Source organism: Pristiophorus japonicus, chromosome 1 (assembly GCF_044704955.1).
Source record: "Pristiophorus japonicus isolate sPriJap1 chromosome 1, sPriJap1.hap1, whole genome shotgun sequence".
Classification (NCBI taxonomy): domain Eukaryota; kingdom Metazoa; phylum Chordata; class Chondrichthyes; family Pristiophoridae; genus Pristiophorus; species Pristiophorus japonicus.
The window spans coordinates 512106691-512134105 of record NC_091977.1 but is presented as its reverse complement, the minus strand read 5'-3'; the positions used below and the strand labels follow the sequence as shown (position 1 = coordinate 512134105).

The window sequence follows — 27415 nt, the reverse complement described above, 5'->3', positions numbered from 1 at the left end:
TGGAGAAATTTTATATTCTACCAATATAAAATTAGTTTTTTTTAGAAAGCGTCCGGTTGTTTATCAGTAGTTATCAGATCACTGTTAAAAACCCAATTACACCTCATTTGATTGGGTCTAACTGCATGGAGACTCTAACAGCGATATTTGTTCAGAAAAGGGGAAGTTTTCATCAGATCAGCGTTCACTGATTGCCGGCACAAGGCGGAGGGCCTCCACAGCACAGCCTGTGGAGTAGCAGTGAATGAAAACCCGCAACTTCAGGATTTCCGCATTAGGTTGTGCATGCACTAAATCTTGAAGTTGCAGTCAGTTTCAAAGGAAAAATGACAGCGAACGTTGTCAGTTTGCCATTATCGGGACCACAAGTTCCATACCAATACATTTATTGTAGAAAGGTAAATTTCTTTATAAATGGATTCATGAATGTTTCCCCCAGAGAAACTGTTCCCCATGGTGTTAAAATGAAGACATTAACTATAACAAGGAAACAGATTTACCATAGTTATTTTAGTTTTCCTTTTCAATTATGCAGGAGACATTTATCGAACACCCAACAACCTCATCAACAACCAAAGTTCTTAATGTAATCCAACTTGCTTCCAAGTACGACCACTTATGTGGGGAGGCAACGGGAAAACACAATTTCAGACTTGTGTATCTTCATATCTGCGCAATAATCTACAAAAACTAATACAAAGGGTTCAAAATTAAGGAAACCAAAACTAGCTCAAATAACCTGTTAAAATTAATTTCAGGACATCCCAATATATACTTAATCTCTGCAAAAATGTTGACGGCTATCCTTAAGGTTTCCGGCAAGCAAAAACAAATTATAGTCTAAAGTTTACTGAAATATAATTTGAACTCGAGACATAAACAGGAAATATCATTCTTTTGAAGCAATGCCCAAACTGAACAGAAACACTAGTACTCTTCTCAGGGACCTACACACACTATTATTGCACATAATTCAGATTTGATCTTAGAATATAGGCATTACAGCAAAAAAGTTATTTTGAGTGGAACCTGAAACGTTACCTCTATCCAATCTTCTTTATGATAGGATATACAGCACAGAAACAGCTCCAACCAGTCCATGCCATCAATTTAGCTCCACTCAAGCCTCCTCCCATCTTTCTTCATCTAACTCTGTCAGCACAACTCTCTATTCCCTTCTCCCTCTTATGCTTATCTAACCACCCCTTACATGCATGTACACTATTTGCTTCAACCACTCAGTGGTACCAAGTTCCACATTCTCACCACTCCCTGGGTAAAGAGATTTCTTATGAATTCCCTATTGGAATTCTTGGTTGAGTTTCTTACATTGATGGCTTCCAAAATTGTCCTTTCCCACAAGTGGGACACTCTCTATCTATTCTATCAAAACATTTCATGATTTTAAAGAATTGTATTAGGTCACCCCTCAGCCTTGCCTTTCATCACTTAACTTTTTAGTTTCAAATTATTATATATTTTTTAAATGGCTCCAAAACATGAATCAAAATTAATGTTGCCAGAACTTGATCAGTTTAATATAAAGAAAACATGAAAGACAAAGCACTCTGCATCACTTTTCACCACATTAATCTAAACATTTTCACTACAATCCCGAATGAGCATTGTAACTTTACTCCAGTGAAAGTGAGGTTTGAAACATGGACTTCTGCTCCAAAACACAACTAAATTCTAGAAAAACAAAGAATTGAGTGTAAATATTAAAGAGCTCTAAAACAGAGCTTAATTGCAAGAATTTCAGTATATTCATAATGAACATCAGTAGGAAGAATCTTGAGTTGAAAATATACCAGGCCAACTGTGGGGTATTGCAGCCTTCAATATCTGTCAACTAATACTGCAGTAGTGGACAGTGCAGCATCAACAATTTTGATGAGCTGACCCAAGGTCTGCAGATCATTTAAACCAAGTAAACTTACATTTATAGAACATCGTTAATGTAGTAAGACGTCACAAGGCATTTTAGCTGTGGATTGAACGGAGCAGGATTAAGAGGGAAATTAGGGTTGAAGCTGTGGACAAAGCAGTAGGTTTTCAAGAGGCTTTTGGGGGTGGAGAAATATATGCACAAGGGTTTAGGGAATGAGTTTGTGTTTGGGAGCAAGATGACTGAAGGTTATACCACTGATCACAGAATGGAATGGTGGGTGAAGGAAAAGCACACAAATGGTGCAAGCAGGAATATGGCACTGGGGAAACTGGGTGAAGTGATCTGCAGATTTTGCATTTGTTCAATTGCAAATTTCAAAGCAGAAACTTTTGTTAAGCAAGAGTATTAAGGGTTACAGAACCATGGGGGGTAGATGGTGTTAAGATACAGATCAGCCATAATCTAACTGAATTGTGGAATAGTCTCAGGGGGACTGAATGGCCTACAACTGCTCCCATGTTCTTGGAATATGGACAAAGCTTGCAAGGCTGCATTTATTGTCCATCCCTAATTATCCCGAGGTGGCTGTGGTGGTGGCGTGGGTTGCCTTCTTGAACGCCTGCAGTTTTGTGGTGATGGCACTCTCACCATATTAAGCAGGTAATTCTAAGTTTCCATGGGGAAAGCGAGGGGATGCTTTTGAAATAAGCTTGGTCAGTTGCTGCAGTTCATTTTGCAATTCATGCCAGTGATGGAAGGAATGGATTATGGACCTTAAGTGGACTGCTTTGTCCTGGATAGGGACAAAGATTTTCTAGTCGAACGGACAGACGGGGGCGGGGGGACGAATAAATAATCAGTACCTGATGCAGGATAGGATATGGAAGGTAGAATTCATGTTAGGTGGAGCTCAGAAGGCCAAAGAAGAATGAAATCTGGAGGTGATAAAAGCATGATTGATGGTCTTAGTGGAAGTGGGGGTGAGGTAAGGCATAAACCACAATTTTCCAGAGATGATAATAGGCAGGCTTAGTGATAGACTGGATGTAAGAATTTAAAACTCAGGATTGAGAAGAGCATGTAGGTTGTTTACCATTACATTGAGCTTGAACAGGTATCCAGGGAGGATGATGGGATCAGGGATAAAATAATTTTATGCTGCAAAACGTTCTGGCTCACCCACAACCCGGCATGCAATAGAGCAAGAACCAGGAAATCAAGAGTGGTGGAAGACGAGCAAAGATGGGTATTGTCAGCATAACTCAGCTTATAAATCACCAGGGGCAACATGTTGATGAGGAATAGGAGGCACGCAAGGATGGATCCTGGGAGCACACCAAAGGTGACTTTGTAGGCATAGGAGATGAAGCAACTAGAGGAGATGTGCTGGATGCATTGGAAAAAGTAACAATGAAATAAACAGCAATTAAACAAAGGAGGCCATGAAGAGGGATGGCGCAGTAAACCACGTCGAAAGCCAGAGAAAAGCCGCTAAATATTAGAAGGGATAACACACCTTAGTCACAGTCGCACAGAATGTAGTTGCGATCGAAGCCAGATTGAAAGAATGCAAACATATAATAATGAGTTTACAGTTGGGTATATGCAACACATTCCATAATCCTAAAATGAGCGTTGCAAGAAGCAGTAGCAACAGTAGCAACAAAGACAATCTTCACATGAGTTTAGCTCATCCAGCTTGTTTGCTCTTTGTTAATCACAATTGAGACAGCTTGTGATTATAGGCATTTTGCTCGGATACATATTTTTTTTAACTGTATTCTTTAAAAGGTAATTTTCATTGCAAACTGAACGCAGACTACAGAAGTACCATAGGGTGTGATCAACTTATGCCCTGTTCCAGAGGCTGGGCTTGGCAAAACAATTCAAATATTTATTTTTGTTTAATACTTCGCTCCCTCTCTAAACTTAACCCTCGAATTAGAACACAAGAACAAGAAATAGGAGCAGGAGTACGCCCTGCATGAGAGCTTGCTCCACGATTCATTGGCCTAGAAATCCCGGTTGAGGTCTTCCTGCGGGCGATCGACTGGAAAAGTTTTAAAAAGATGCGCACCTACCTGTTCCTGCTGTGCCCACGAGATATCCCGGTCCTGAGGCCTCCATTCACTGCGCATCAGAGTGTGTACACGTCGGGACATTTGTAAGCTGGAGCTGCAGTCACATGGCTCTGGGCAGACAATCCAGGTACAGTATTTTCTCGTTCATAATAATGGGAAATCCAAAAGTAGGAATTCCCATTATGATTGAGAAACACCCCACCACCCCCAACACCAAAACAAAAATAAAAAAATATACCACATATTTAAGATTAATTTAAATTAAAGTTATTGATGTCTTATAAAAAATATATATTTTTCCGATTTTTAAAAAATGTTTTTTTTAATTATGGTTTGAAATAAACTTACCTTAGTGGGCAGGATTTTTAACAATAAAATGTGTTTTTTTTTAAATTGTTATTTTACAATGTTTTTGTATGTTTTAAAACTCTTACGCCTGTAAAAGTAGGCTATGCACCTGCTTTTATCAGACGCAAGAGTTTTCAGGACATCCGCTGGGCAAGATATAGGTAAATACCGCAATCTTGCCCGTGCAAATGTCCTGGCTGTGGAGATGCAGAGGATCTGTCAAGCTCCAGCTTGACAGATCAGAAAAGCCAGTTTTCAGCGCACAATGCACATGCGCTGAAAACCGGCTTTTGCGATGTCTTTTCGGGTCCGTACAGAACTCGGGATTTCTAGGCCAATAAGATCATGGCTGATCATCGACCTCAACTCCACTTTCCCGCCCAATCTCCATATCCCTTTATTTCCCTAGACTCCAAAAAATCTATCTCAGCCTTGAATATATTCAGAGAGTCAGTATCCACAGTTCTCAGGGGCAGAGAATTCCGAAGATTCACAACCCTATGAAGAAATTCCTCCTCATCTTTGTCTTAAATGGCCTACCTCTTATCCTGACACTATGTTCCCTAGTTCTAGGCACACCAGCCAGGGAAAACAACCTCTCAGCATCTACCCTGTCAATCCTCCAAAATCTTGTATGTTTCAATGAGATCACACCTCATTCTTCTCAATTTCAGAGAGTATACTCCATTCGACACAGTCTCTCATCATAAGACGACCCTCTCATCCCACGAATCAATCTAGTGAATCTTTGTTGCGGCAACAACGACAGAGCGGGAGGACATGGGGAGGAGTAGTAGCAGCAGCAGGACGGGCCCCAGAGGGGGTAGAAGGAGATGAGGTAGCCATCGTCTGCCTCAGCAGCAGCTCGGTGCGGGCCAGGCAGCCCCAGCAGCAGCTGGCCAGCGCCACTGCTACAGTCGAAGAGCCGCCAGACGCCGCCCGCCCCGCCCACCCCCCAATCCACCTTTACCAGCCGCTCGGCCACGCGAGACACAGGACGGGGGTTTAAGATCGGGTGCTGGGGCCCCCATTGCGGCACTTGGGGACACGGGCAAGGTGGACACTTGATTCCCAAGCCCATTGGGGCACTTGGGGTACCTGGCGTTAGTTGACACTAGATCTTCTACCTGAAGATGAATGACATTAGGACCATGGGGCTTTGAGATATCTGGAGATGGCTGACATTAGATTCATGGTACCTTGATATATCTGGAGATGTTTGACACGAAGGCAAGCTGCTCCACGATCAACATGCTCACCGAGACTGCAATCTCTGAAAACCAGACAGAAAGGATCTGAGGAAGGTAGGGTGGGGGTCAGTTGGAATGTGTGCACGCATTAGGCCCATGCAGCAGAGCCTGGTCTCCAATCGTCTAGGATCCCCTTGCCATTGGACAAAGATCTTGCTCTGTCAAGTCCATGTGGTAGCTGGTGTGCAACGGTCACCCCATGTTAAAAGAATTCACGCACAGGTATCTTCCACCCTTTAAAATGAAGTTTGGGACCTGGCATCAGTCACCTTAGAACTCATTTTAGTGTGGAAGCAAGTCACCTTCGCCAAAGAAGAAACCTCCAAGGCAAGTATCTCCTTCCTTAGATAAGGAGACCAAAATTATACACAGTACTCCAGGTGTGGTTTCACCAATGCCCTGTACAATTGTAGCAAGATTTCCTTACTCTTGTACTCCAACCCTCTTGCAATAAAGGACAAAATGCCATTTGCCTTCCTTATTGCTTGCTGTACCTGCATGCTAGCTTTCTGTGTTTCTTGCACATGGACACCCAAATCTCTCTGAACACCAATATTTAAAAGTTTCTCACCATTTAAAAAATATTCTGTTTTTCTATTCTTACTACCAAAGTGAATAACCTCACATTTCCCCACATTATATTCCACCTGCCAGCTTACTGCCCACTCACTTAGTCTATCTACATCCCTTTGCAGATGCTTTGTGTTCTCCTCACAGCTTACTGTCCCACCTAGCTTTATATCATCAGCAAACTTGGATACATGACACTCGGTCCCTTCATCTAGGTCATGAATATAGATTGTAAATAGCTGAGGCCCCAGCACTAAACCTTGCAACACCCCACTAGTTACAGCTTGCCAACCTGAAAAAGACCCGTTTATCCCTACTGTTTTCTGTCCGTTCACCAATCCTCTAACCATGCTAATACATTACCTCCAATCCCATGAGCCCTTATCTTGTGTAATTTTTTATTTGACATCTTATCGAATGCCTTTTGGAAATCCAAGTACACTACAACCACTGGTTCCCCTTTATCTACCCTGCCAGTTACATCCTCAAAACTTGTCAAACACCATTTCCCTTTCATAAAACCATGTTGGCTCTGCCTAATCATATGATGATTATCTAAGTGTCCTGATACCACTTCCTTAACAATGGATTCCAGCATTTTCCCGACGACTGATGTCAGGCTATCTGGCCTGTAGTTCCTTGTTTTCTCTCTACCTCCTTTCATGAAAAGTGGTACTACATTTGCTACCTAGGGGGCATAATCCTAGAATAAGGGGCCGCCCATTTAAAACTGAGATGAGGAGGAATTTCTTCTCTGAGGGTTGTAAATCTGTAGAATTCACTGACTCAGAGAGCTGTGGAAGCTGAGTCATTGAATAAATTTAAGACAGAGAGAGAGAGACAGTTTTTTTTAAATCGATAAGGGAATAAGGGGTTATGGGGAGCGGGCAGGGAAGTGGACCCGAGTCCATGATCGGACCAGCCATGATCATATTAAATGGTGGAGCAGGCTCGAGGGGCCGTATGGCCTATTCCTGCTCCTATGTTCTTCCAATCCTCATGAATTCTCAGATAACTAGACATCAACAAATTAGGTCTCAGTTGTCATTTTTCCAAACAAACATATCAATGATATGTGACACTGTTCCTTCATTGTCCCTGGGTCAATATTCTAGAATTCCCACCTAACATCAATGCAACAGCACCAGCACAAGGACTGCAGTGATTCAAGAAGGCTGCCTGCCACCTTCTAAGGCAACTGGGAATGGAAAATAAGTGCAGCCTTGTCAGACATCCTCAAAGACAAGAACAAATATTAGAAATAAAAAGAAAATAAACTACCATGCCCAAGCAGAAATCTTAACATTTTAGGTACAAAACTAAGAGCAATAAGCATCTTATAGTTTGAACTGCAAGTATTTGACAGAACCACCATAGTACTATTTTTCCTCAAATGATCCCAAGCTAATTGTGCCAGTCCCAATTAAGGCATAAACTTTGTTACCAAGTATAAAGTTCTATGGCCTTCTATTAGGACCATCTGTAATCTAGTTAGTTATTTACAATATTCAAGTTTGGTCTTATTTTTTTTGTTTTAATTTCTTGGACCTCATGAACTTCAACCAATCATATCTATAATCTTCACTGATCTGAGAAGCTACTGTTGCACATTTTGTTGAACTCATTTTGATTTCTGTATTAAAAAAAGTTAAAGATGTATATTGTACTTCAGTGAACCTGCCATTTCAATAATTGTGCTGTTTCAGGAACCTGAATGTCTTCTCAGAGTTCAGTTTTAGTCAAATTGAAGCAGTGGAATGCGTCAGTTGGTTTTGTGAAATGTGAAAGAAAAAAATTTTAACAAAAGTTCAGTATAGACATCCCCTGAAAGGTTCAGTGTGTATCAAGCTGTTGGGAACACACTATCCTTGGATTCAAAAGTTGTGGATTTGTCTCAGTGCTTCACAGTAATTAAATCAGACAGTTATTCAATAGAATTTTTTCTTGTTAGAATTAGTTGCTCATCAATATCTATCTCCTTCAGATACCACTGATTTCACACCATTTCAGTCAATCTAATTTCTGAGATACAAGCCAAGTGCTCATTTCTGATATTTCGTTACATATAAAATTTATATTATGGTAAGAAATATTATTTTTAAGTTGTGGTAGAATTTTACTGGAATTAATCCAATTTCCAAAACATTGATATAGATCTCAAATAAAACTTTTCATAGATTGCAGGTTTTCCTTTTCTAAGCATTAAATGCATTAAAAACATTTCTCAAAGCACTATGCGTCATTCTAATATTAGGTAGACTTTACTGGTAAAAATTGCATCTTCAATACTAATGACAACAGAGACAGATCTGAAAACTAAAACCTTCTTCATTAACTGTTTGTGCACCAGGACCATCTGTGGGGTCATCCTGGTTAACAGGAATCCTGGACAGAGTCAACACCTTCCATATAAAAATCTAATGGCAATATGAACATGTTTTTTTTTTAAGTAAATATTTTCAGTTACATGAAACATCATAAGAAACAAAAGCTGTTCAATTTACGTTGGGAAAATGTGATGCATCTCAATTCAGAAGTAATAAATGCTTCAAATGAATACTCTGTTAGTATTTATTAAATAAATTGAGAGACTATAATTTTACATTTTGTCTTTCTTAATCTATTCTATAACACACTAATATTTAGTCGTGTCACCATTCAGCAATATACCACTGTTTCGTAGAAAGCTAAGCTGCTGTACAAATTGCAGCAACATTCATTCCCTGCCAGACCAAAAAAAATATTGTTGAAAATCCAAATGAAAGCATTGAATCAGATAAGGGGCGGGGGTCACATATTTCTAAAAAAAAACTCAATACAAAAACAACGAAAATAAGAGGACTCTGAAGAAACAAAACCTTCGGAGAAACCAGGAGAAAGCAGGTAGTGCGGATGAACAGCAACTCTCCTACAGCCGCAACTCTCCTCTGCATATACTGTTAACTGCAATATGTACACAACGAATTGAGGCACGCACCGTATACACATGCACTTCACTGATCGCAGCCTTTACAAATGCAGTAAAAGTGCACGATGTTGCTCACGCATACACACACATACCCCAGGCCCAAACACAACAAAACCCCAACACTTCAAATTAACACTTCTGCTGATTTATTTGTTTTTACCCACGGCTATCAGGACCAGAATGAACTTTGTGCCAGGGGGAAAAAAAATCAAAACCGGCTCCTTAAATCTGTTGCACTTTATTTATACAAGAATTAAAATTTAAAAAGTCCACTCCACCCCCCCCCCCCCCTTCTCTCCTTCCTTTCTGAAGGGTCGGACAGAGGGGAGAACAAGGACTGCGGGCGACAACAGGCGCCACTCTCCCTCCCCATCCATCCATCCTGGCGCTGCAAACTTCGCCACTCCAAACAGCATTCACCAGCAGTTATTAAACACCCTTTTCCAACCAACGGCTTTTGTGTGTGTGGTGTGTGTGTGTATGTGTTGGGGGGGGAAGAGAAAATATCAAACACCTTCCCTCCCCTTCTGTACATTTAAAATAAAAAATAACACTCACTTACTTTCTACTCAGTTATGAGGAGAGAGACAAATCCGTTGCTCCGTAGAAGCCGTTTTGTTCTCACAACAGCACAAAAAAATAAAGAGGAGAAGCAAAAAAATATGGTTTAGGATTCCGGCCGCGTTTTCTTTGACACACACGCACGCTCCGCGAAAGAGAGAAAAAAACCCTAGCGGAGCTCGGTCCCCTCCCACCAGCCGCTCTCGGGGCTGCCTCCTGCCCGCTTCCCTCTCCCTCTGTCCGGCTCTCGCTCGCTCTCAGCCCAACGGCTGACAAGCCGCCGGCCGCACTGGCCGCTGGGAGGCATTGTCAGCTATCCAAAATGGCGGCTGTGAAGCAGACGAGGGAGAAAGAGCGACACACACAACACCCAGAGAGTCGAACAACACGCTGCTCCCGCCAACGATAGTCAACCCTTTCAGTCGTCAAAATCTTTCACCTTTTTTTCGTCACCTAACGTCCTTTGTAAAGAATACACTGGTTTATTTAAAAATGTCCCCACGCTTCATAAAGACAGGCACACGTTATTTATTTATCGTTTAAAAATCTTCTATAAAAATATGTTTTCTTGCAATTTTTATATCATCATCATAGGCAATCCCTCGAAATCGAGGAAGACTTGCTTCCACTCTCAAGTGAGTTCTCAGGTGAGTGCAGTCCAATACAGGAATTTACAGTCTCTGTCACAGGTGGTTGAAGGAAAGGGTGGGTGGGGAGTCTGGTTTGCCGCACGCTCCTTCCGCTGTCTGCGTTTGGTTTCTGCATGCTCTCGGTGACGAAACTCGAGGTACTCAGCGCCCTCCCGGATGCTCTTACTCTTTGGGCGGTCTTGGGCCACAGATTCCCAGGTGCCGGTGGGAATGTTGTACTTTATCAAGGAGGATTTGAGGGTGGCCTTGAAACGTTTCCTTTGCCCACCTGGGGCGTGCTTGCTGTGTAGGAGTTTCAAATACAGCGCTTGCACTTTAGGGAGTCTCGTGTCGGGCATGCGGACGATGTGGCTCGCCCAACGGAGCTGGTTGAGTGTGGTCAGTGCTTCGATGCTGGGAATGTTGTCTGATTGAGAACACTGACGTTGGTGCATCTATCCTCCCAGTGGATTTGCAGGATCTTGCGGAGGCAGTGCCAGTGGTACCTCTCCAGCACTTTGAGGTGTCTACTTAATATGATCCATGTCTCTGAGCCATATAGGAGGACGGGAGTACTTCCCTGTAGACCATAAGCTTGGTGCCAGATTTAAGGTCCTGGACATCAAACACTCTCTTCCTCAGGCTTTTTTATAACAATAACAGTTGTTACTGTTTTAAATTGTATTCCAGCAATTTCTCCCCTCTTTCTCTGGAATGTAGCCCCTGAGAGGGTGGTGGAAGCAGATTCAATCGTGGCTTTCAAAAGAGAATTCGATAAGTAGGGGGGAAAAAATTGCAGGACTACTGGGGAAATGGGTGGGGTGGAGTGGGACTAGCTGAAGTGCTCTTGCAGAGAACCAGCATAGGCTCGACAGGCTGATTGGTCTTCTGTGCTGCAACCATTCTGTGAATCTGCATTCAGCAATGGTTTCTGCTGGTGGTTGCAACTGACACATAGTTACAGTTTTGTCAGTGACGTTAATGCGGTCCCAAATGATAGCATGAATTTGGAGTACCATTGCAATGTCCCTTGAAATTCTTTTGGAACGTTTCCGTGGATTGTGTGGGGTTGGGCCCTGTTGACCATCAGTAGGGAGGGAAGGGTGTGAACATAAGAAATAGGAGCAGGAGTAGGCCACCTGGCCCCTCGAGCCCGCTCTGCCATTTAATAAGATCATGGCTCATCTGACCATGGACTCAGCTCCACTTCCCTGCCCGCTCCCCATAACCCTTTATCGCTCAAAAATCTGTCTATCTTCGTCTTAAATATATTCAATGACCCAGCCTCCATAGCTCTCTGGGGCAGAGAATCCCAAAGATTTACAACCCTCAGAGAAGAAATTCCTCCTCATTTCAGTTTTAAATGGGCAGCCCTTTATTCTGAGACTATGTCCCCTAGTTTTAGTTTCTCCGATGAGTGGAAATATCCTCTCTGTATCCACCTTGTCGAGCCCTCTCATTATCTTATATGTTTCAATAAGATCACCTCTCATTCTTCTGAACTTCAACGAGTACAGGCCAAACCTACTCAACCTATCTTCATAAGCCAACCCCCTCATCTCTGGAATCAACCTAGCGAACCTTCTCTGAACAGCCTCCAATGCAAGTTTATCCTTTCTTAAATATGGAGACCAAAACTGTATGCAGTACTCCAGGTGTGGCCTCATCAATACCCTGTACAGTTGTAGCAGGACTTCTCTGCTTTTATACACTTATTGCCCCCTTGCAATAAAGGCCAACATTCCATTTGCCTTCCTCATGACCTGCTGTACCTGCATACTAACTTTTTGTGTTTCATGCACAAGGACCCCCAGGTCCCTCTATACTGCAGCACTTTGCAATTTTTCTCCATTTAAATTATAATTTGCTTTTCTATTTTTTTCTGCCAAAGTGGATAACCTAACATTTTCCCACATTATACGCCATCTGCCAAATTTTTGCCCACTCATTTAGCCTGTCTATATCCCTTTGCAGATTTTTTGTGTCCTCCTCACAATTTGCTTTCTCACCCATCTTTGTAAGATCAGCAAACTTGGCTACATTACACTTGGTCCCTTCATCCAAGTCATTAATATAGATTGTAAATAGTTGAGGACCCAGCACCGATCCCTGTGGCATCCCACTAGTTACTGTTTGCCAACCAGAAAATGACCCATTTATCCAGACTCTCTCTTTTCTGTTAGCCAATCCTCTATCCGTGCTAATATATTACCCCCAATCCCGTGAACGTTTATCTTGTGCAGTAACCTTTATGTGGCACCTTATCGAATGCCTTCTGTAAATCCAAATACAGCACATCCACTGGTTCCCCTTTATCCACCCTGCTCGTTACATCCTCAAAGAACTCCAGCAAATTTGTCAAACATGATTTCCCTTTCATAAAGCCATGCTGACTCTGCTCAGTTGAATTATGCTTTTCCAAATGTTCCACTACTGCTTCCTTAATAATGGACTCTAGCCTGGCAAGAGGTCCCCCATTGCAGTGAGAAAACTGAATCCTGGTTTATTGTATAAAATGGGAGAGTAATGTACTTTGAACAAAAAGTATTTCCTTTTAGTTATCGAGGAACTCACCAGAAATATGTTACTTGCATTTAATCTGACAACTGTGCACATTTTTCCTTGTATACCTAGCAATTGTGTGTCTATAAATACAACACATCCTTCCTGTCCACAAGCCTCACTTCCTCTGTCACAATTTTGAGTTATGCTTTTGTGCTGACATTTAACATGAAACTTTCTTTGTAAACATTTATAATGCAACATGTCAACAAATCATCATTACGAGCAGAGAGTAGAGAAGCGGAGGGGTTAGGGAGGAAATTTTGTAATGTGAGATGTCGGCAGCTGAAGGCACAGTGAACTGTAAAGAGATGGATGGATGCACAAGAGACCAGAGTCAGAGAAACAAAGATTTTGGGGAGGGACGGGGTTGTAGGGCTAGAAGAGGTTACTTAGATAGGGAGGGGTGAGACAATGAAAGGGTGACATACAAGGATAAATTTGAAGCTTTGCAAAACAAGAAGCTACCATAGGTCAATGAGAATGGAGAAATGGGTTACAGGACTTGGGCTGGATAGGCTATGAATAGAAGAGTTTCAGATGAGCTCATATTTATGGAGAATGGGAGGCCAGCCAGGAGACCAATGAGTTGGTATTAAAACAAGACATCTAAGGGTTTCAGCAGCAGATGTTCAAAATTAGCCTAGTATTTATTTCTCTTTTTGCTTCTCCCAGGAGATTGTGTGACTGGTTGGTATGGGGAGAAGCGGATGGGGGTTATGGTGTGCACAGGTTGCACCATGACAGTGTGGGACAAGTTTGATGGAACAGTTGGTCTTTTTCTGCCCTTCAATTTAGGGTGACCATACGTTCCCGTTTTCCAGGGACAGTCCCCAGATGATGTACTGTATCCCTTGTTAACAAAACTTGTCCTCGAATACCCTAGCTGCCATTTTATTTGAATCAGCTCTATTCAGCCTAATTGCAGTTCGTATAAATCCGCACTCGGAGACCAATCAACAAGGCCCGCTATTGAGTGACAGAGACTCTGTCCATTGGCAGCAACGGACCAATGAAAGGGCGGATCACGGTTTCTGATAGTTTGGCTTTGACCTAATTGGCTTCATTTTGAACCAATGAAAAGACAAAGTAGGGGGTGAATGCTGGCCAATGGAATGGCTGTATTGTTTGTGTGAGCTGGAGCCGAGGGACAGGTAACAGTGCGGGTGAATTAATGCATGGAGTGGAAGTGTTTTAGTGTCTGCCTCTGTAACTCAGCATACAGGGCTCGATACCTCAGTCTTACTCAGTCCTATGAGAACAGTGCCAGCCTGAGGCTAAACGTGGCTCTGTGTTTTTGTGCATATAGAAGGGGCTCTCTTTATGCCTGAAGATTGCAGAATGGCTGCGCGCCATTTCCATTATAATAATGCCATCGGCAAGCAGCATGGCAATCCCCACCCTCAACCGTCTCTGCCAGGGCAATCCCCTCTTCCCCAGTCTGTGAAGGGAAGGCCCTTTTCCCGCACTGTGCCAGTGTGGTTTTTTCTCCCTAATAATCAGTTGGTGGCAGGGTAGCACGCTTCAAGGGTGATCCTCCTTGTCAATATCTGTTTGTGACGGGGCACTTCCCCCTCCTCACTAATCTTTTCTTGAAACGCAGAGATAGCACAGCAATCATTAATAAATTTGTGAAAAATAAATGACTTGGGCAGTAATGTGAAGAGATTTTCTGAATAAGCTATATAGACAGTGGGTATCAAAACCCTAACAGTGCAAATAGTCCCAGTATCAAAAGTCTATAGAAATGTACAGCACAGCAGGAGACCATTCAGCCCATTGTTTCTATGCTGGCTCTTTGCTAAGGCATTTAAAGGCCTCCCACTGTTCTGCGACATTGTATCTTCCTCTGCTTCAAATATTTACTTTTGAAAGATGCAATAGTCATTGCTTCAACTCTGTGCAAAGCATTCCATGCTTCAACCCTCTGGGTAAAGACGTTATTCTTAACCTTCATCCTCATTCTCTTGGCGACAATTTTAAATTAATGACCTCTTGTCACTGACTCCCCATCTAGAGGAAATAGTCTTTACCTATTCACTCTATTAAAACTCTTCATAATTTTACAAATGTATATTAACTCTACCGTTCTCTCTAATCTCCTTCGGCCCCACAACCTTCCAAGATATCTGCACTCCTCTAATTCTGGCCTCTTGAGCATCCTTGATTTTAATCACCCAACCATTGGTGGCTGTGCCTTCAGCTGCTAAGGCACTAAGCTCTCTGTGTCTCTACCTCTTTCTTTCCTTTAATACACTCTTTAAAACCTGCCCTAATATCTCCTCAGTGTCAAATTTTGTTTCTCTGCTGTGAAGCGCCTTGGAATGTTTTACTACGTTAAAGGCTCTGCTGACGCCACCTTTCACACTCGTGCCTCTGACATGTCTTCCTTTTTCCTCAACCGAGGATTCCCCTCCGCCATGGCTAACATGGCCCTCGACCATGTTCGTTCTATTTCCCGCATCTCTGCTCTCACCTCTTCCCCTCCCTCCCAGAACCACAACAGGGTTCCCCTTTCACCCCACCAGCCTCTGGATCACCCTCCGCCATTTCCACCAGCTCCAGCGTGATCCCACCATCAACCACATCTTCCCCTCCCCTCCACTCTCAGCATTCCGAAGGGACCGCTCCCTCCACGACACCCTGGTCCATTCCGCAGCCACCCACAGTACTCTCTCCCTTTCCCACAGCACCTTCCCGTGTAAGCGCAGGAGATGCAACACCTACCCTTTTATCTCCTCCCTTCCCATTATCCAGGGCCCCAAATACCCCTTCCAGGTGAAACAGCGATTTACTTGTACTTCTTTCAATTTGGTATACTGTATTTGCTGCTCACGATGTGGTCTCCTCTACATTGGGGAGACCAAAAGCAGATTGGGTGACCACTTTGCAAAGCACCTCCGTTCAGTCTGTAAATGTGACCCTGAGCTTCCGGTCGCCTGTTACTTTAATTTCCCATTCCACTCCCTCTCCGACATCGCCGTCCTCGGCCTCCTACACTGTTCTAATGGAGCTCAACGCAAGCTCGACAAACAGCACCTCATCTTTCGTTTAGGCACTTTACAGCCTTCTGGACTCAACATCGAGTTTAACAATTTCAGATAACCCCTGCCCATTTTTGGCTCCCCCCAACCGGCCTCCGATTTTATAGGTTTTTTTTCTCTTTGTCTCCAATGGCAGCTGACATTATTCCGCCTTTCACATCCAATCTGGACTAACCTTTTTCTAACTTCTGCCATTACCATTTCAGTTCAGCCCATCATCCCTTTTGTGTCTCTAATCTCTCCTGCCTTCCACCCTATCACAAACCTTACCTTTTGTTCTTTCTTCCCCTCCCACTTTTAGTGCTCCTTAACAACATTTGCCAGTTCTGATGAAAGGTCATCGACCTGAAATTTTAACTCTGTTTTTCTCTCCACAGAAGCTGAGTGCTGAGATTTCCAGCATTTTCTGGTTTTATTTCAGATTCCAGCATCCACAATATTTTGCTTTTGTATATAAATACAACTTGTTGTCGTCGTTGTTAGCAGTGGTAATATGAACATACGAACAATGACGGACAGGTAAAAACAATCTGGTCGATCAAGCCTGTCCCACACAATTGCAATACCTTGTGTATCACACCATATACACTCCACCCCACCTGAAACCATGTGATCTCCTGGGAGAGGCAAAAAAACAGATTTTAAAAAACAGGCCAATTTGGGGGGGAAAAATCTGGGAAATTTCTCTCCAACCCATCGAAGTGATCGAAACTAGTCCAGGAGATCACTCTGGTCATTAATTTTGCTGCAGTACATACCTTCCACCACAACCAGAAGGAATTCAGCGAGTCTGCATCCACCACATCCAGAGGTCTACTGTTCTCTGGGAAAAGAACCACCTCCAAGTATCTCAAGTCTCTCCTCATAATTATAGTTTTTCATTGCTGGAATCATCCTAGTGAATCTTTTCTGTATATGCTCTATGGCTTTAATGTCCTTTCAACAAAATTGCACACATTACTCTAACTGTGATGCAGATATTGCCTGAAACAAATTTATCATTACCTCTTTGCTCTTATACCATATGCCCCTATGTATAAAACGCAAAATGCTACTGCCATTTTTATGCCGTTATCTACCTGCATTCACACTTTTGGGAAATTATATATTTAAATATGTAGGGTTTCTCTGTTCATCCATATGCTTCAGGATCGTTCTATTGCGTGAATAGTCTCCGTCTTTATTTTTCCCCCCAAAATATATTATCTCACACTTATCCACATTAAATTGCATCTGCCACCGATCTAGCCATTACACTATCCTTGACTACTTCATCCTGAAATCTTTACAAATCCTTCTTGCATTTTTCCAAACTCCCTACTTTCGTGTCATCTGCAAATTTTGATATGGTGCTCCTTATGCTCACATCCAAATCATCTATATAAATAACAACAAAACTGGACCATGCACTGACTACTGGGTTATACTACTTCCAAACTTTTATATAGCGCCTTTCACAACCATCGGACGCCCCAAAGTCGTTTACAGCCAATGAAGTGTAGTCACTGTTGTAATGTAGGAAACACAAAAAACACACAGTAAAAGAAAACACAAAATATTATTTAATATCTCTGCCATACCTTCAGCCCCCACATCTAGATTTCCCCATTCATTCGTTAGCACTCATAGCTTCTTTTTAACAATTCTATTATTATATGGTTACAAAAGCTCTTACTATTTCCTTTAACATTATCACATCCAGTTTGGGCTCACAGGACTCAAACCAAATATAATTCCTATCCTGCAATGTTTATACAGAAGGCAGTCCAAAATCAGTTCATGTGCCTGAAGGTGTTAGATTACCTGAAGGACACATGCACTAATTTTTGATTAACAGTGAAAATCCACAGGAGACTTGTATCAGCTATTTATACGTTTTGATGCAAAGCTCCTTCATCATAGTCAAGACAAAGGCAATATGTGACACACATCATTTAGGCAGCTCACAGCCACATTTATTTTCACAGGAGCATTTAAATTGCAAGATTATTCTCCAAAATGTGGTTTGATAGTAAGGGCAGATCATAGATTTGAGCATAAGTTCCTTCAGAATATGTAATTTTATAATGCATCCTGTAACACCTCCAGGCACATGAACGGACTTTGGACTGCCTTCTGTATAAACATTGGGGGATAAGAATTATATTTAGTTTGAGTCCTGTGAGCCTAGATTGGATGTGACAATATTAAAGGAAATAGTAAGCATATGATAAGTAACAATTTTTTTCAATGAATAAAGGAAAAGTTCAAGTCTCACACTGGTACTTTCTTTTTCCTGATTGAAAAGAATGGGTATATGGGACTGTCTCTCTCTCCTCCTTTGAGTCGCTCCTTAAAACCTACATAGAAACATAGAAATTTACAGAAGGAGGCCATTCCGGCCCATCGTATCCGCGCCGGCCAACAAAGAGCCGCACGGCCCTTGTTCAGCAGCCCTAAAGGTTACATATAAATAATGACTGAAAGGCAAAGAGCACCCAGCCCAACCAATCCACCTCACCACAACTGCTACACCCATTATACTAAAACATTCGACACTCCATCCCAACCGGAGCCATGTGATCTCCTGGGAGAGGCAAAAACCAGATAAAAACCCAGGCCAATTTAGGGAGAAAGAAATCTGGGAAAATTCCTCTCAGACCCATCCAGGCGATTGAAACTAGTCCAGGAGATCACCCTGACCGTATTCTATTCCCTGCAGTACTTACCATTATATCTGCGCCGTCCAACAAAAGGTCATCCAGTCTAATTCCAATTACCAGCTCTAGGTCCGTAACCCTGCAGGTTACTGCACTTTAAGTGCCCATCCAACCATCTCTTAAAAGTGATGAGGGCTCCTGCATCCACCACTCTTGCAGGCAGCGAGTTCCAGATCCCCACAACCCTCTGCGTAAAGAAGCCCCCCTCAAATCCCCTCTAAACCTTCCACCAACCACCTTAAAACAATCCCCCCTTGTAATAGACCCCTCCACCAATGGAAATAGACCCTTGCTATCCACTATGTCCAAGCCCCTCAATATTTTATACACCTCAATGAGGTCTCCTCTCAACCTCCTCTGTTCCAATAAGAACAAACCCAGTCTATCCAATCTGTCCTCATAATGAAGATTCTCCATTCCAGGCAGCATCCTAGTAAATCTCCTCTGCACCCTCTCTAGTGCAATCACGTCCTTCCTATAATACGGCAACCACGCAATACTCCAGCTGTGGCCTAACCAAAGTATATTACAATTTAAACATTTATATTCTATGCCTCAGCCAATAAAGGCAAGCATTCCGTACGCCTTCTTATCCACCTGGCCTACTTTCAGGGATCTGTGGACAAGCACTCCAAGGTCTCTTTGTTCATCTACACTATTAAGTGGCCTACCACTTAATGTGTATACCCTTTCCTTATTAGCCCTCCCAAAGTGCATCACCTCACACTTCTCTGAATTAAATTCCATTTGTCACTGCTCTGGCAACCTGACCAGTAGATTGATATCCTCCTGCAGCCCTTGACTTTCCTCTTCATTATCAACTACACAGCCAATTTTAGTGTCGTCAGCAAACTTCTTAATCATACTCCTTATATTCAAATCTAAATCGTTGATATATACCACAAAAAGCAAGGGTCCCAGTACTGAGCCCTGCGGAACCCTACTGGAAACATCGTTCCTGTCACAAAAACATCCATCAATCATTACCCTTTGCTTCCTACCTCCAAGCCAATTTTGGATCCAACTTGCCACTTTGCCCTGGATCCCATGGGCTTTAACCTTCATGACCAGTCTACCATGTGGGACCTTATCAACAGCTTTGCTAAAGTCCATATATATTACATCATACGCACTACACTCATCGACCCTCTTGGGTACCTCCTCAAAAAAGTTCAATCAGGTTAGTCAAACAAGATCTTCCATTAACAAATCCGTGCTGACTGTCCCTAATTAATCCTTGCCTTTCCAAATGCAGATTTATCCTGTCTTTCAGGATTTTTTCCAATAATTTTCCCACCACTGAGGTTAGGCTGACAGGCCTGTAATTACTCAGCCTATCCCTTTCTCCCTTCTTAAACAAGGGTACTACATTAGCAGTCCTCCAATCCTCTGGCACCATGCCCAGATCCAAAGAGGACTGGAAAATGATGGTCAAGGCCTCTGCTATTTCCTCTTTTACTTCGCTCAACAGTCTGGGATGCATTTCATCTGGGCCTGGGGACTTATCTACTTTCAAAGCTGTTAAATCCCTTAATACTTCCTCTCTCACGATATTTATTTCATCCAGAATATCACACTCCTCGATAGCAGTATCTGTATTGCCCCTTTCCTTTGTGAAAACAGATGCAAAGTATTCGTTAAGAACCCTACCAACATCTTCCGCCTCCATACAATGATTACCCTCATGGTCCCTAATAGGCCCTACCTCTTACTCTTAATATATTTAAAGAGCATCTTAGGGTTTTCCTTAATTTTACTGGCCAAGAATTTCTCGTGCTCTCTCTTAGCATTCCTAATATCCTTTTTAATTTTGCCTCTTAACTTTCTATATTCCTCTAAAGATTCTATAGTATTTAGCCGTTGATATATGACATAAGCATCCCTTTTTTTCTTTATCCTCCCCTGTAAGTCCCGAGACATCCAGGGGACTTTAGAATTAATTTTCCCAGCCTTTTTCTTTAAGGCCACATGTTTGGCCTGAGCCTTCCGGATCTCCTCCTTAAATGCCTCCCACTGTTCCGACACTGATTCACCCACAAGTAGCTGTTTCCAGTCCACCATGGCCAAATCACTTCTTAACTTGGCAAAATTAGCTTTTCCCCAATTCGAAACTTTTATTTCAGGCCTATTCTTGTCCTTATCCATAACCAGCTTGAATCAGACTGAATTATGGTCACTGGCGCCCAAGCTTCAACCTGCCCAGCTTCATTCCCCATAACTAAATCCAAGACCACCCCCTCTCGTGTTGGGCTTTTGCTACATACTGACTAAAAAAGTTCTCTTGAATGCATTTCAAGAATTCCGCACCCTCTATACCCTTCACACTAAATTTGTCCCAATCAATATTTGGATATTTAAAATCCCCTACTATTACTACCTTATGGTTTTTGGACTTTACAGCAATTTGCCTACATATTTGCTCCTATATTTCCCTCCCACTGTTTGGGGGTCTATAATATACGCCCAGCAGTGTGATCGCCCTTTTTTTATTTTTCAATTCGACCCATATGGCCTCATTTGATGATCCCTCTGACATATCATCCCTCCTCACCACTGTAATATTTTCTTTAATCAGTACCGCAATCCCCCCCCGCCCTCTATCTTGTCTAAAAATCCTGCAGCCACGAATATTAATCTGCCAAACCTGCCCCTCTTTCAGCCATGTTTCTGTAATGGTTATAATGTCATACTCCCAAGTGTCTACCTGTGCTCTTAGCTCATCCGCCTTATTCGCTATACCCCTTGCATTAAAGTCTATACCATTCAGCACAGGAAGACCTTCTTACTCACTACATACTAAGCCCTGTTTCCTCTGTCTTACAGATTTGCTTTCCAGATTCTTGCTATCCAATTTCAGCTTTACTTCCTTTTTTAATTAGTTCTCAGGTTCCCATCTCCCTGCCAAGCTAGTTTAAACTCTCCCCAACAGCACAAGCAAAACTCCCCGCAAGGATATTGTTCTTGGCGCTGTTGAGGTGCAACCCATCCAGCTTGCACAGGTCCCACCTCCCCAGAAGTGGTCCCAATGCCTCAAGAATTTAAAGTTCTCCCTCCTACACCAACTGTCCAGCCACGTGTTCATCTTCTCCATCTTCTGTTCTTATACTCATTAGCATGTGGCACCGGTAGTAACCCGGAGATTACTACCTTTGAGGACCTACCCTTTAATTTTCTTCCTACCTCTTTGAACAAGCTTTTGGTCACCTGCCTGAATGATCTTCCCTCCATCATTGGGTCAGAACTCCTCAGAAAATGAAGCAGCCCATGCCTGCATGCAGCAAGACCTGAACAACATTCAGGCTTGGGCTGACAAGTAACATTCGTACCACACAAGTGCCAGACAATGACCATCTCCAACAAGTGAGAGTTTAACCACCTCCCCTTGATATTCAACAGCATTACCATCGCCAAATCTCCCACCATCAACATCCTGGGGATCACCGTTGACCACAGACTTAACTGGACCAGCCACATTAATACTGTGGCAACAAGAGCGGGTCAGAGGCTGGGTATTCTGTGGTGATTATCTCACCTTCTGACTCCCCGAAGTCTTTCAACCATCTACAAGGCACAAGTCAGGAGTGTGATGGAATACTCTCCACTTTCCTGCATGAGTGCAGCTCCAACAACACACAAGAAGCTCGACACCATCCAGGAAGTTTGGCACTTCATCCACTGCCTTAAACATTCACCCCCTCTGTTATGTCTCAAATAAAGTAATGTAATGGAGTACTGTAGTAAGTGTGACCTTAATTTCTTTAATCTAAATCCAGAGTGTTGGTGCAGCGTGGGAGGCCGGCTTATATACAGTGCTCCCCAGGGATGCTGGGATCCCTTGGGACTCTACAGATACACCCTCTGGTGGCGGTAAAATTCCGGTTACATAGGGTTGCATACATAACATCACTCCCTCCCAAAGTCAATAGTACTCTTATTTACATGGTGAGACAATCTGGGGCCTTTTGCTCCCGAGTCGATTGTCTCGGTGCATATGCAGGTGCAGGTGAGTTGGTTGATTCTTCGCTGGGCTGCTGTGCAGCTGGCCTTGCTGGGGATGATGGGTTCAGCTTCGTGGTCAGCCGTGATGTCGGTTGCCACTTGTGTGTGTGTTGGGGGGTTGAAGTTGGTGGTGTCCTCTTCAGATTGCTCGTGGCTGTCTGTGAATCACAGTTTGATTTGGTCCAAATGCTTTCTGCAAGTTAGTCCATTTGCGAGTTTGACCTGAAACACCCTACTCCTTTCTTTAGCTATGACAGTGCCAGTAAGCCATTTGGTACCATGTACATAGTTGAGTACAAATACAGGGTCATTGACTTCAATATCACGTGACAAATTTGTGCAATCATGGTACATGCTTTTTTGATGCTGTCTGCCCTCGATGTGATCATGGAGGTCAAGGTGGACAAGGGAGAGCCTTGTTTTGAGCACCCTTTTCATGAGCAGCTTGGCTGGGGGAATCCCGGTGAGCGAATGCGGTCTGTTGCGGTAGCTGAGCAGGACTCGGGACAGGTGAGTCTGCAGGGAGCCTTTCGACACGCGTTTCAAGCTTTGCTTGATGGTTTGGACTGCCCGTTTTGCCTGGCCATTGGATGCGGGCTTGAACAGGGCAGATGTGTCCTGCTTGATCCCATTGTGGGTCATGAATTACTTGAATTCAGCACTGAAGCACGGCCCATTGTCGTTGACAAGGACATGTGAGGATTCTTCACACAGTCAAGACCACCTACGGCCCAAGCATCCAAGGCCCCACCCCATTGCTGGCCAAGAATGGGGAGACATTCATTAAGGACACCAAGGCAGTCAGGGCCCGCTGGGAGGAGCACTTCGAAGATCTCCTTAATCGAGACTCTGCCTTCAACACAAGTGTCCCCGACTCCATCCCACAGCATGCTACACACCACCATCTCATCAAAACCCCAGCCCTGAACGAGGTAGAAAAGACCATCCATCAGCTCAAGAACAACAAGGCATTAGGAGCAGATGGAATCCCCACTGAGGCACTAAAGTATGGTGGGGAATCACTATTGGCACGAATGCATGACCTTATCTTAGCTGGAAAGGGGAGAGTATTGCAGGAGATCTCAGAGATGCTGTAATCGTGACCATCTTCAAAAAAGAGGACAAGTCCGACTGCGGCAACTACAGAGGAATCTCCCTGCTGTCAGCCACTGGAAAAGTCATCGCAAGAATCCTCCTCAATCGTCTTCTCTCTATGGCTGAAGAGCTCCTCCCGGAGTCACAATGCAGATTCCGTCCACTAAGGGGTACAATGGACATGATCTTCACTGTGCAATAACTAGAAGAGAAATGCAGGGAACAGCATCAACCCTTGTACATGGCCGCCTTTGACCTCACAAAGGCCTTTGACTGTCAACCACGAGGGACCATTCTCCGCCTGCTCGACGATGACATGCAAGCCGTGGTCCTAACCAATGGATCCACCATAGACCCAATCCACATCCGGACCGGAGTCAAGCAGGGCTGCGTCAACGCACCAACGCTCTTCTCGATCTTCCTTGCTGCAGTGCTCCATCTCGCTCTCAACAAGCTCCCCGCTGGAGTGGAACTAAACCATAGAACCAGTGGGAACCTGTTCAACCTTTGCCGCCTCCAGGCTAGATTCTGTGCACATTCGGAGGCTGAACTCCAAGCCATCGTCAACACCTTCACCGAGGCGTACGAAAGCATGGGTACTTACACTAATCATCCGTAAAACAAAGGTCCTCCACCAACCTGACCCCGCCACACAGCACTGCCGCCTGGTCATCAAAATCCATGACATGGCCTTGGACAACGTGAACCATTTTCCATACCTCAGGAGCCTACTATCAGCAAGAGCAAACGACGATGATGAGGTCCAACACCGCCTCCAGTGTACCAGTGCAGCCTTCGATCGCCTGAGGAAGAGAGTGTTTGAAGAACAGGGCCTCAAATCTGACACCAAGCTTATAGTCTACAGAGCAGTAGTGATAGTCGCCCTCCTATATGGCTCAGAGACGTGGACTATATACAGCAGACATCTCAAAGCACTGGAGAAGTACCACCAGCGCTGCCTCCGCATGATCCTGCAAATCCACTGGGAGGATAGATGCACCAACATCAGTGTTCTCGATCAAGACAACATCTCCAGCATCGAAGCACTGACCACACTCGACCAACTCCATTGGGCGGGCCACATCATCTGCATGCTCGACATAAGACTCCCTAAGCAAGCACTCTACTCGGAACTCCTACATGGCAAGCGAGCCCCAGGTGGGCAGAGGAAACATTTCAAGACACCCTCAAAGCCTCTTTGATAAAGTGTAACATCCCGACCAGCACCTGGGACTCACTGCCCCAAGACCGCCCAAAGTGGAGGAAGAGCTTAGAAACATAGAAAATAGGTGCAGGAGTAGGCCATTCGGCCCTTCGAGCCTGCACCACCATTCAAGAAAATCATGGCTGATCATTCACCTCAGTATCCCTTTCCTGCTTTCTCTCCATGCCCCTTGATCCCTTTAGCCGTAAGGGTCATATCTAACTCCCTCTTGAATATATCCAATGAACTGGCATCAACAACTCTCTGCGGTAGGGAATGTCACAGGTTAACAACTCTGAGTGAAGAGGTTTCTCCTCATCTCAGTCCTAAATGGCTTATTCCTTATCCTTAGACTGTGTCCTCTGGTTCTGGACTTGCCCAACATGGGGAACATTTTTCCTGCATCTAACCTGTCCAGTCCCGTCACAATTTTATATGTTTCTGTGAGATCCCCCATCATCCTTCAAAACTCCAGTGAATACAGGCCCAGTCGATCCAGTCTCTCCTCATATGTCAGTCCTGTCATCCTGGGAATCAGTCTGGCGAACCTCAGATTAGGAGACCAAAATTGAACACAATATTCCAGGTGAGGCCTCACCAAGGCCCTGTACAACTGCAGTAAGACCTCCCTGCTTCTATATTCAAATCCCCTAGCTATGAATACCATTTGCCTGCTTCATCGCCTGCTGTACCTGCATGCCAACTTTCAATGACTGATGAACCATGACACCCAGGTCTCGTTGCACCTCCCCTTTTCCTAATCTGCCGCCATTCAGATAATATTCTGCATTCGTGTTTTTGTCCCCAAAGTGGACAACCTCACATTTATCCCCGTTATATTACTTCTGCCATGCATTTGCCCACTCACCTAACCTGTCCAAGTCACCCTGCAGCCTCTTAGTGTCCTCCTCACAGCTCACACCGCCAACCAGCTTAGTGTCATCTGCAAACTTGGATATATTACACTCAATTCCTTCATCTAAATCGTTAATGTATATTGTAAATAGCTGGGGTCCCAGCACTGAGCCCTGCGGCGCCCCACTCGTCACTGCCTGCCATTCTGAATAGGATCCGTTTATCCCGACTCTGCTTCCTGTCTGCCAACCAGTTCTCTATCCACGTCGGTACATTACCCCCAATACCATGTGCTTTAATTTTGCACACCAATCTCTTGTCAAAAGCCTTTTGAAAGTCGAAATACACCACATCCACTGGTTCTTCCTTGTCCATTCTACTAGTTACATCCTCAAAAAAATTGCAGAAGATTTGTCAAGCATGATTTCCCTTTCATAAATCCATGCTGACTTGGACCAATCCTGTCACTGCTTTCCAAAAGCGCTACTATTTCATCTTTAATAATTGACTCCAACATTATCCCCACTACTGATGTCAGGCTAACCGGTCTATAATTACCCATTTTCGCTCTCCCTACTTTTTTAAAAAGTGGTGTTACATTAGCTACCCTCCAATCCAGAGGAACTGATCGAGAGTCGATAGACTGTTGGAAAATGATCACCAATCATCCACTATTTCTAGGGCCACTTCCTTAAGTATTCTGGGATGCAGACTATCAGGCCCTGGAAATTTATCGGCCTTTAATCCCATCAATTTCCCTAACACAATTTCCTGTCTAATAAGGATTTCCTTCAGTTCCTCCTTCTCACTAGACCCCTGGTCTTGCCGGAAAGGTTATTTGTGTCTTCCTTCGTGAAGACAGAACCAATGTATTTGTTCAACTGGTTTGCCATTTCTTTGTTCCCCATTATAAATTCACCTGAATCTGACTGCAAGGGACCTACGTTTGTCTTCACTAATCTTTTTCTCTTCACATATCTATAAAAGCTTTTGCAGTCAGTTTTTATGTTCCCGGCAAGCTTCCTCTCGTACTCTATTTTCCCCCTCCTAATTAAATCCTTTGTTCTCCTCTGCTGAATTCTAAATTTCTCCCAGTCCTCAGGTTTGCTGCTTTTTCTGGCCAATTTATATGCCTCTTCCTTGGATTTAACACTATCCTTAATTTCCCTTGTTAGCCATGGTTGAGCCACCTTCCCCGTTTTATTTTTACTCCAGACAGGGATGTACAATTGTTGAAGTTCATCCATGTGATCTTTAATTGTTTGCCATTGCCTATCCGCCTTCAACCCTTTAAGTATCATTTGCCAGTCTATTCTAGCCAATTCACGTTTCATACCTTCGAAGTTACCTTTCCTTAAGTTCAGGACCCTAGATTCTGAATTAACTGTGTCACTCTCCACTTAATAAAGAATTCTACCATATTATGGTCACTCTTCCCCAAGGGGCCTCGCACAACAAGATTGCTCATTAGTCCTTTCTCATTACACATCACCCAGTCTAGGATGGCCAGCCCTCTAGTTGGTTCCTCGACATATTGGTCTAGAAAACCATCCCTAATACACTCCAGGAAATCCTCCTCCACCTTTTTTGCTACCAGTTTGGTTAGCCCAATCTATATGTAGATTAAAGTCGCCCATGATAACTGCTGTACCTTTATTG

The 27415-nt window shown here is 43.5% G+C and overlaps 2 protein-coding genes across 5 annotated transcripts in view; one reads left to right on the top strand and one right to left on the bottom strand.

The window, feature by feature from the left end:
- LOC139277362 (focal adhesion kinase 1) overlaps nt 1–9893 on the bottom strand; it is a 759656-nt gene extending 749763 nt beyond the window's left edge. For 2 of the 3 annotated variants that reach the window (XM_070895775.1, XM_070895782.1), the window contains exon 1: nt 9671–9893. The gene's annotated coding sequence lies outside the window, so the exon portion shown is untranslated. Of the gene's footprint in view, nt 1–5519; nt 5543–9670 lie in introns of those variants that run through there. The other variant, XM_070895811.1, reaches the window with a different exon arrangement.
- A 105-nt stretch (nt 9894–9998) lies between these two features.
- The window catches only part of LOC139260395 (uncharacterized), a 56248-nt gene continuing 38831 nt past the window's right edge, over nt 9999–27415 (top strand). Inside the window, exons 1-2 of one of the 2 annotated variants that reach the window (XR_011592800.1) lie at nt 9999–10316; nt 22000–22291. Coding sequence is in view for 1 of the 2 variants with exons in the window: in XM_070876964.1 (XP_070733065.1) it covers nt 10230–10316 (87 nt within the window). In the remaining variant the exon portion in view is untranslated. Of the gene's footprint in view, nt 10317–21999; nt 22292–27415 lie in introns of those variants that run through there. The other variant, XM_070876964.1, reaches the window with a different exon arrangement.